The 10,116-nt window shown below is 34.8% G+C and overlaps 2 protein-coding genes across 2 annotated transcripts; both read right to left on the bottom strand.

Annotated features, from left to right (window-relative positions):
* Nucleotides 1–1,566: 1,566 nt before the first annotated feature.
* LOC138138158 (pickpocket protein 28-like) lies at nucleotides 1,567–4,057 on the bottom strand. Its single transcript, XM_069057928.1, has 8 exons — nucleotides 3,760–4,057; nucleotides 3,453–3,710; nucleotides 3,306–3,405; nucleotides 3,105–3,256; nucleotides 2,581–3,053; nucleotides 2,469–2,528; nucleotides 2,245–2,419; nucleotides 1,567–2,051 (listed from the first exon to the last, which is right to left on the bottom strand). Exons 1-8 carry the CDS (start codon nucleotides 3,942–3,944, stop codon nucleotides 1,802–1,804), a joined length of 1,653 nt encoding a protein of 550 aa, XP_068914029.1. The 5' UTR covers nucleotides 3,945–4,057; the 3' UTR covers nucleotides 1,567–1,801.
* A 1,327-nt stretch (nucleotides 4,058–5,384) lies between these two features.
* LOC138139051 (pickpocket protein 28-like) lies at nucleotides 5,385–8,943 on the bottom strand. Its single transcript, XM_069059207.1, has 8 exons — nucleotides 8,727–8,943; nucleotides 8,422–8,676; nucleotides 8,276–8,375; nucleotides 8,067–8,218; nucleotides 7,546–8,018; nucleotides 7,431–7,490; nucleotides 7,184–7,379; nucleotides 5,385–6,762 (listed from the first exon to the last, which is right to left on the bottom strand). The coding sequence occupies exons 1-8, from the start codon at nucleotides 8,921–8,923 to the stop codon at nucleotides 6,501–6,503; spliced, it is 1,695 nt and encodes a 564-aa protein (XP_068915308.1). The 5' UTR covers nucleotides 8,924–8,943; the 3' UTR covers nucleotides 5,385–6,500.
* Between the last annotated feature and the right edge of the window lie 1,173 nt (nucleotides 8,944–10,116).

The following is a 10,116-nucleotide window of genomic DNA, read 5'->3' on the forward strand; positions in this document are numbered from 1 at the left end:
GCGTGGCCATATAAAATACTTATTTTCATTTTGCTATGCCACAGTATAATCCACGACTGAATTTTTAAATATTTCAGTAATCGAAAATGAAAAAATTGTAAAGGATTTGACTACCACAGTTGTTATTTGTGTGAAATAGATGTGGCAATACTGCGCCATTGCGACTTGCGAGTGATGAGCTGTTGACGTCAAATTGCAAAAAGGTGAAAGTGTTTGAAGAAATGGATTTAAGAAAGGAACAATTTTGCAAAACAAAAATACCGAAGAGAAAAATGACGTAACTGAACCTGAAAAAAAATTATCGGAATGTAAAAGATTGTCGCATCTTGTGTGTGAATTCGACCTTGCCAAACTTATGCATCGTTGCCAGTTGATTCCAGAAAATGGCCGGCGACGAGTCCGACTAATTAAAATAATTAAAATTTAAAAGTTTAAAAATTGAATAAAATGCAAGTAGTGTGGAATGATGCATTAAAAAATAGTGGAAAATGTAGAGAAATATCATATTGATGTTTCAAGACTTTGTTCCGGTAGATTTGAACAGAAAATATTTTCCTTGAAAAATGAAACGATTTGTCTGTTCTACAGATTTCATTTCAAGTTCTCCATTGAGATTCTTCGATGCAAATTTTTTTTCAAAATTTTACTCTCAATTAACAATGAAAATTAACAATTTAAAAACTAAAACAACACTCAAACGTGTTTTGATAAATTTAAATACATAATCTAATATTATTTAAATAAAATTAAATTTTTTAAATATCGACTCATTTTTTTTTTAATCTACTACAGTGAAAAGTTAATAATGACACATCCACTGTGTTTAGAATTATGTTTCAAGTTGAGTTTTTTCTTGTAGAATTTTTACTAAGGTTTTAATTTGTTTTTAATTAGGTATTTAAATTTATTTTTTAATTAAATCTGAGTAATACGTTTTTAAACACGATAAAGGAGAGAAAATGCGAAGAGGAAGATTTAATACATTAAGTAAAAATTTAATTTAAGTTTTGTTAATTTTGGAAATTCAGGTTTTATTTAAATAAAATATTATTAAACATTTTTTACACTTTACTCCAAAAAGCTAAAATAAAAAATAAGAATTTCAAACAGTTTTGTGTCTCCTGAAAAATTTTGCTAATTAAACATATGTACACGGTTTCTAAAGAAAGCTGCTTAGTTAAAATGCTAAGAATTTCAGCAGAGTTTAAAAAAAGCTGTTTTAACGCATTCATTATGAATTTTGATTTTGTTTGTAAAAAAACATTTAATTTGCAAATTAGAAAAAATAGCACAAAAAACTAAAGAGCAGACTCGTGTCTTAAATATTGTTTTATAAAACTTGTCTTTTAATGTATTATTTTGGCCTCCAGTATTGTAAAATGTACGTGATAGTTTGAAAGGTAGCTTGATTTTTACATACAACAATGCGGTAAAAGCACAAAAAACACCGAGGAGTTAGAAATATTTAAGAAAGAAATTATCAACACCATAATCAAGTTTATGTAACAAAATACATGTTATACCTAAAAGAGTTTCAAAAACAGTTCTAGATTTAATAGAAAAATCCAATGCTTAAGTTTTTATTTATTTTATAAAAATTATTAAGTAAAGCCAGTTCAGCCAAAAATCATTAACAAATTTCAAGTTTTAAGACATGTTGCAGCGCTCCAACTAATAAGGCACTCGTGCTTCCAACAACATCTTTATTTTAAAATTAAAATTTTATGGATTAATGATTAGTAACCAAAAACTTTGCAAAAATTTTCAAAACACATTTACATATTTGTTTTATATTTTTACACTAAGAGTCATTACTTAAAAGAATATTAGAGCCAGACCAGTAATGTTTGCCATATTTTCTGACATTGCATATTACCCTAATCGAAAGGAAATATACGATTTCGACGATGGAGAAGAAAGAGAATCCTGTAAACAACCACAACAGACCTGCGCAGCTTGCTAAAAATTCAGTTGGTCCATATATTTCACTTTTTTCAGAAGGAACAAACTCCATATCTTTGAAAAATATAGTTAGTCTTGTCATGTAAATCCTGCAAAAATAATTGACATAGTACCAGTAACTAAACCCGGAACGTTATAGATGTGAATTAGGGACTTGTCGTTAAGTTGGCACTACCAGCAAAAGTAACTAGGCGCGCCACTAACGTACAAGTTTTAAGCGACCTTGAGTTTGACAGTTCACATCCAAAACGTTTTTACTTTATCTGAACGCTTTGCAGTTACCCAGGAAATTCATTGATATCAGCTTTGAAAGCTTCAAACACTTTCTCCCATTCAAAGTCAGCTTGAGATGTTTCCACGTCGTAGGTTATCGACGTACAAGATGGCGGACAGTCACACATTTTGTCAGCTTTTTTGGAACTAGATTCGACTTCACCATCATGAGTTAATAATTCTTCTGTAAAAAAACAATCATCACGACATCATAACCAATGTTTCAAGCTCACGTTCAGCTTCAAACAGACACCTGTTACTCCCAGATCCACAAATCTCAGTAGATTCTTCACCTGCAAGAAGAACGATGAAAATTTGAAAGTTAAGAAATTGTAGACAACTAACGCGGCATGTGATAAGCAACACAACCACATTTGGAAAGGGTGTAGTTTGCTAGACATTCAATCTGGCAGTTTTGTTGGGTGTAATCCCGAAAGAAATACAGTTGGCGTTCTTCAGCGAAAAAGCATTGTCTTAGATGAGGACCATAATTTTTCAAATTCATCGAAGTAAGTCGTACGTTTGGTTTGACAGCAACTAGAGCTTCTTGATTAACAGCTGCTCTAAAATATCGCGAAGCTATTCTCGGAAGTTCTGCTGGGTGATGCAAGAGAACCTTGAAACCTTGAACTGGACCACGACAAACATAATCGAGGTCTTGCTTGTAACCTCTGAGAAGAAGAAACATCCCAGATTTGGACCCCGCTGATGTGGCCCTTCTGGGAAATGTATCAAGTCCAACACCCTTTGGGTAACCATGGTCTAGAGTCCACCCTTCCGCACGATTGTCTTGGGTTATAAAGTCATCGTCAAAGTAACTAGATAGAAATATTTTGTATTAGTCATCAAAGGTACAATATAGGACTTACGCAGCATTCCTAAACAGTTCTGATCTATCTAGCGTGTTGAAAGTGAAGCAAACACCATCTTCCGTTAAGATGGGAGTGAAGAGGCTGTCACAGCTTTCGTTGTTGCTGTTCCATTTGCAACTGAAGAGTACTTCATCAAGTGGGGGCGCAACCTGTTGAAAATACAAAATCTCAAGAGAAATGACCACCAGATTGTCTTACTTCTGTCAAATGTCTTATGGTGTCAACCGAAGCGGTTTTGTTTCCTGATGTGTACAAATGCTGATCGCAGACCAGCGAACTGTCAGCGAATTTCTGCAACCTGCAGGTCGAAATTATAAGAAGTTTTGTCAAAAATAACTGACTCACTCGTCATCCGTCAGTGCGTCTTCGTCAGGATTTGAGTGTTTCATCACTTTGTGATAATAATCTGTGAAATTGTAGATCCTCTGTTTGATTTTAGTTTCCGGACAGATTGTGATTGCTGGGAATGGTACTTTCCAAACTGGTGCAGGATTCAGAGCCACGTTGACAAAAACTGGAGTTTGACTGTATTTGATCCACATTCTGTTAATCAAAGTTAGGCAAATGAAGAAAGAAACACAGGAGAAGATTAACCAAAATGATCTAGAAATTTGTGATGAATTGTAAGATTAATTTATATTTTTTGCAGTACTTTTCGAATGAAGATCTTCCTCGCTCACCCAGATATTTGAACCCGTGGATGTTTGTGTTTTTACAAAATTCCATAAAATACGCACGAATGTTTTGGGACCAAGTGGGGTGCTCTCGCGAGAACCTATTATGTCTTGAGTATTTGTTACGATTCTTGGTGTTTAAATCTTCTAAATTTTCATCCATGATTAGTAATTTCACGTAATCGTAATTCACGAATTTACTCGCACTCTGTTACTGTTTCAAGTAAAATAAAGATCTATGGTGCATTTATTTGTAATTATTTTATTATGATTTGTTTAATTTTCAGAATTACTGACAAATATTTATTTTTACTCCAGGAATTGGTATCTGCTGCTGACCCACAACGAACTCGACTTCTTCGATCTTTATTATCACTCGTTTATTGATAATATATTTCAGTAAGCGTTGTATGTGTTTTGTTAACAACGGACAATGTTAAATTTAGGAAATTAATTAATGGAGATATTAAATTAAGTCGTTTCAATCACTTAGACATTCACACTTTCGACCAGAGATAACACCGATCGAAATTGCTTGGAAAAATATTGACAACTGCTGCTGGAAGGTCTTGGATATTAATTCTCATTGACCAGTGCGAGGCAAAATGTTGCATTTAATCTGCCTTAGAAGCAGATGCAGAAACTTATGTTTTTTCAGAAAATTTATTCATTTGTTTTCTGTCGGTTTACTCGGTTTTGTCGGTTTCGTTGTTAACTTACTGAACAGAGCAACAGATGGCGCCACGGTCCGTGTCCTGAAAAGTGCGTGCGAAAAAGTGCGTCCGAAAATGAGTTACTTCTTGTCCGGATGGGAGTACGTAAAATTACCTTTTTCGTTAAGGATGCCTAAAAACTTTATTATAGGTGGCCCTAATACTGGGAGTGTCCGGGGCGTGTCGTCGGACTCTGGCCGCTCATTGGCCGGCCAATGAGCAGGCTCCGTCGTAGGCGTTAAGTAGGAAGCGGAGAATCAGTTCCTAATATATTGCATAAAAATACGCTAACCAAGCAGTCCAAGTACTCATCGCTCACAATTGATGTGGCTTCATATTATAAACACAATCAGCGCACAGAATATTGGTAGTTAATCCGACTTGCGATGGTGTTTATTACTGAACAGGTCGACTGTATGGTTTTTGCAGAGTTTTTGTTGCGTGAGACGGAAGCAATGTCCGGAGGCGTTCCAGGTGTTTTGCGAATTTGTAAATTTGTTTGAATAAAATTTGATAAGATTCTAAATTAAATAATAATTTCTCAAATAATAATGGAAATAATATTCGTTCATAAATTTAAAAAAAATATTTTTTTCTCAAATAATAATGGAAATAATATTCGTTCACTTTCGTTCACGCTCTAAACGTGTTCGTATCGTTCACTCTTCTTCTCCCCCTCTACAAATGCGACTACGTAAACGGGAGTGAATTGTTGGTCTATCGGGAGAGTTTCATCCCTGAAAAATTTAAAATACCTGTTTGTTGTTATTCGGTAACTAAGACACGAGAATATACATATTAAGACAGTTTTAGGGGTGATAGATAAAACTTTGTACGATATTCCTGGGATACTTTATTATTTATTTAAAAAATAAATGATAATTTAAAAATAGTAACTTTCTATAAATTATAAAAGTATTCTAGGACATTTTTTGTGGAACAAGAGAAATGAAATGTGGATGTAATTATGTACTACATTACTTAAATGAACGGAGTATAGTTTCATTAATGGATTCGATTGAATTATGAGATTTCTATAAAATATATTTTTTAGATTTTATTTAAAGTCTAACATTTATTACAAGAAACAACAATTTGTTTTCACGAATATTATCAATATATTATGTGGTACTACGAATATTAGAATATTAAAAATTCAAGGTTAACATTGTCACATTGGGGAAAATTAATACCTTGACATAATTGTCAATTGTAATCAATATACAGGGTGTTATTGAAAGTTGTACAGATATTTTAACCACGAGCTACTGGCTTCATGTAGAACTCGGAAAAAATATCTACGAAATTCAATGTCAAAAAATAAAATGACATTTATTTTTTGAGCTACAATATTTTTAAATTGCTTTTAGTTTTCTACGTTGTCAAACAACCTCGTAGGTAAAATTTCGGCACATTTAAAAAATACACCCTGTATATTATATTTTATGAAACGTACACCAATGCGGTTTCCTTGTTTTAAAGCATATTTCCAATAGGTTACTTCGCATTGGCGTACATTTTATAAAACATGATATACAGGGTGTATTTTTAAAATGTGCCGAAATTTTACCTACGAGGTTGTTTGACAACGTAGCAGACTAAAAGCAATTAAAAACATTTTTTTTTGACAGAATTTTTTAGATATTTCTTTGGAGTTCTACATGAAGCCAGTAGTTCGTGGTTAAAATATCTGTACAACTTTCAATAACACCCTGTATGGTGGTTTGTGTCATAAGTGGAGACATTAAGACGTATTTACATTAAAAAGTTCTATTATTAAAATTGAATTATAACGGGAAATTAGTTAAACACCACAGCAAATAGTCTGTTCTGTCTGAAAAATATTAAGATTTTAAATATTATTCAATATTATTTTTAAGAGTACAACAATTATAGAAAAATTAATATGTTGTTGAAACAATGTTACAGATATTCCTAAAATTTCAATAAAATCTAATTTAAATCCAATAATTTGTGTATTGATTGTTGACAATTTTTTTCATCTTTTATTTATGGAGATAGGCGTCGTCCTTTAACAAAATTTCAGAACCTGACCAAAAATGTCTACCGAATTTTCGCACGTTGCATATTAACCTGAGAGACAGAAAATAGAAAATTTCTACAATTGACAAAAAAGAAAATCCTGTGAAAAGTCCCAAAAGTCCTCCGCAGTTAGCTAGAAAGTCTGTTTGCCCATAAAGCTCGTTCCTTTCAGATGTAATAAACTGCATGTCCTTGAAAAATATGGTTAGTCTTGTCATCTGAATCCTGAAAACAATAGTTATTTACAGTAAGAGTGAGGAGGCAAGCTTTCGTTCACGCGATTTGCGTAATTCAAGTGAACGAAAGGGGCACATTTGGTTCCTTCGAAAGTAAGTCTGTAATTTCGTATTCAAAATTTGAAATAAAAATAAATCACATTTTTGGACGGATAGGTAAAAAAAAATTGTGGAAATGCATGATAAAGAGTTATATGTTCCTGGTGATGTCTTGGAAGAGGCAAGTGCCGCTAGGTACCAAATGTTGCCTACAAAAATCAAAATTACGAGTGAGCAAAAAACGATGAACGAAAGTGAAGTGAACGAAAGAGAAACTTTCAGGCACAGGTAACTACGGATACAGACTCACTTTCTAGGAAGGTATCGAACAAAGCAATTATACGTAATAAGTACTAAAAAAAAAACGTTACCCTGGAAATTCACTGAAATTAGCTTTGAAGGCTTCGAAGACTTTTGGCCAGTTGAAATCAGCCTGAGATGTCTCCGCGTTGTAAGTTATCGAGGTACAAGCTGGCAGACAATCGCAGTTTGACAACGCCCCCTCTTCATTATTTTTTGGGTCATAACGATTAATCCCCATTTCGACTTCCTGAGATAACAGTTCCTCTGAAATATCAATTTTTTTGGGTGAAAGTTACAACTGAATTTCCAACTTACGTTCAGCTTCAAACACGCACACTATACTTCCAGATCCACAGATTTTTGTAGCTTCCTCATCTGTAAAAATTGCTTTTTAAATGAATCCTTCCAAAAACTTCTTAAGATTTCTTACGCGGCATGTGATAAGCAACGCACCCACATTTGGCAAGCGTAAAGTTTGCAACGCATTCAACTTGACAATTTTGCTGCGTGTAATTCTGGAAGAACTGCAGTTGACGTTCTTCAGCAAAAAAGCACTGTCTTCGATGAGGTTCATAACTTCTTAAGCCTTGAGAAGTCGTCATCATGTCTGGTTTGACCGCCACAACAATTTCTTGGTTTAGAGGCGCTCGGAAGTATTGGGTTCCCACTCTAGGAACCTCTGCAGGATGATGCAGAAGAACCTTGAATCCTTGAACTGGACCGCGGCAAACGTAGTCCAAGTCCTGCTCGTATGCTCTAAGAAGGAGGAACAGACCGGCTTTGGATCCTGCTGACATGGCTCTTCTGGGAAAAGTGTCTTTCTCGGCGTTTTTGGGGTAGCCGTTTTCAAGGGTCCACCCTTCGGAGCGGCGATTGTGACCCATGTACTCCCCATGAAGGTAACTGGAATGGAGTGATACCACACCAAAAATATTTCATAGTGGGACTTACACTGCGTTGGTGAAAAATTCACTTCTGTCCAGCATGTTGAAAGTGAAGCAGATGCCATCTTCTGTTAACATGGGAGAGAAGAGGTGGTCGCAGGTTTCGTTCATGCTTGTCCATTTGCAACTGAAGAAGACTTCGCTAAAAGGGGGTGCAATCTGCGAAGAAAACAAAGAAGAAATACAAATATTATCAACAATTTCAAAATTTCTTACATCTATTAAATACTCGATGGTCTTGAAGCTGGTCGTTTTGTTGCCAGTTTTATGCAAATGGTTGTCACAAATAAGAGAGACATCAGAGAACTTCTGCAATCTGCAACTCACAATTATTAAATATTTTTGTAGAAGCTGAAACTTACTCTTCATCAGTGAGGTTGCCTTCATTTCTCAAATGGTCTTGCAGTTTGTGGTAAGATTCGGTAAAATTGTAAACTCTTTGCCTGGCTTTGGTTTCCGAGCAAATGGTAATTGCTGGGAAAGGTACTTGCCAAACTGGTGTGGGACTTTGGGCGAAACTTACCAAGACAGGCGACTGGTCCCATTTAATCCAAGTCTGTATAATCAAGCTTATACAAAAGTACAACGAAATGCAGAAAAAGATCAGCCAGAACAACCTAGAAAAACACTTCTTTGATTTCAAGTTTTCGTATTTTACGGACACTACTTCTCAAAGATGGATCTCTCTTGCTCGCCCATGTACTTGAACCCATGTATTCCGGTATTGCTCGCAAACTCGCTGAAATAATCGTGAATGTTTTTGCGAAAACCGGGGTATTTTCGTTTTTTCGGTTTGACGAATTTGACGTCGTCCAAGGGACCCCTGTCGGGGTCCTTTTCTCCGTTTTTGGGGCTACCGATCATCGTTCGCGTTGTCACCAATACTAAATGGAAAGGGTGAAGTAGTCTTATCTCTTTTATATTTTGCATGTATGACGTTACACGCCTACATCCCCCTTGTAAACATTTGTAAATTCATAAAATTATAGCTGTTTACATTCATTACCAGATCAATGGGCCCGCGCCCTGTGCTTGGGGAATATTTTATAATTTTTTCTTTGGGGTGAATGATGCGATATTAATTAATATGAAAACACTCCAGGGGATGTGTTTATTATACATCAAAAAAGAAACTTTGTAATTCATTTATTTCAAAAGAAATTTATTGAGTAAACAAATTAGTCCCTTTAATGGCACACATATTATACATTTTCCAAAAAATTGTTAGTTTTTTGGGTGACATTTTTCCTGTGAATCCTCCTAGTCATTATCTTTGGCCAAAAATTAGACGACTTGTAGAAGAGAATCGCTTATTCTCCTTTTCGAATTTTTCCACCCTTTTTTAAATCAGTGCGCTAAAAAGAAAGGGAAGGTAATTAAATTGGTAGTGACTGATGTATTTAGCAGACCAAAACTAACATTTTTTTAAGGGACTACGAGTAGAATTTACTTTGTGACTGGTATGCTAAGTGATTTAAAAAAAAACAAATCAGAGCAGGCGTTGCAAATTATCGGTCATGTCGTAGCGGAATCCTATGCAAATAAGCATGAGCTTAGACAATTTGGTCTCAAACGTCACTTTATAATAAATCAAAACTTATGATTTTTAAACTTTGAAATTAGATAGAATCGCCATCATTTTTCTCTCTCACACACACTCTCCCTTACCTGTTGTACTTCGATTTTCTTATTCTCTCTCTTCTTTCTTACTTTTCCGTGTCTTTGTCCCTCTACCTTTTTATTCACCTTCTCCTTGTTCCTTTTCTCGCCTGGTCATCTTCTCTTCTTCTCTCCTTTTTATAGAAAATTTTCTTCAGTTTCTCCTCTCTCTCATCCCATCTAAACCACTCCCCGTTTATCTGTATCTTCCTGTATCCTATTTTCACTCTCTTTCCTCTATCTCTCTCTTCTTTGGCCAATTCTCTTAACTTCTTTTGTGTTTCCCTTTCTTCTTTTGTCAAATCGTCATCTATATACATCCTCTCACCTTTTCTTCCATTCGACTTACTCTTATTTAGCATAATGTTCTTCTTCTGCTCCCAGTTTTCTGTTTTTGC

Source organism: Tenebrio molitor, chromosome 9, assembly GCF_963966145.1.
Source record: "Tenebrio molitor chromosome 9, icTenMoli1.1, whole genome shotgun sequence".
NCBI lineage: Eukaryota > Metazoa > Arthropoda > Insecta > Coleoptera > Tenebrionidae > Tenebrio > Tenebrio molitor.

Excerpts from the sequence above, each read along its gene's own strand:
- LOC138138158 (XM_069057928.1), bottom strand. The coding sequence starts at position 3,944 with ATGGATGAAAATTTAGAAGATTTAAACACCAAGAATCGTAACAAATAC. Across the intron at positions 3,054-3,104 it reads GAACTGTTTAGGAATGCTGC|TTACTTTGACGATGACTTTA; the intron begins GTAAGTCCTATA and ends ATTTCTATCTAG. Across the intron at positions 2,420-2,468 it reads GTGTCTGTTTGAAGCTGAAC|AAGAATTATTAACTCATGAT; the intron begins GTGAGCTTGAAA and ends GTTTTTTTACAG.
- LOC138139051 (XM_069059207.1), bottom strand. The coding sequence starts at position 8,923 with ATGATCGGTAGCCCCAAAAACGGAGAAAAGGACCCCGACAGGGGTCCC. Across the intron at positions 8,019-8,066 it reads GAATTTTTCACCAACGCAGT|TTACCTTCATGGGGAGTACA; the intron begins GTAAGTCCCACT and ends ACTCCATTCCAG. Across the intron at positions 6,763-7,183 it reads AATTTCAGTGAATTTCCAGG|GATTCAGATGACAAGACTAA; the intron begins GTAACGTTTTTT and ends TATTGTTTTCAG.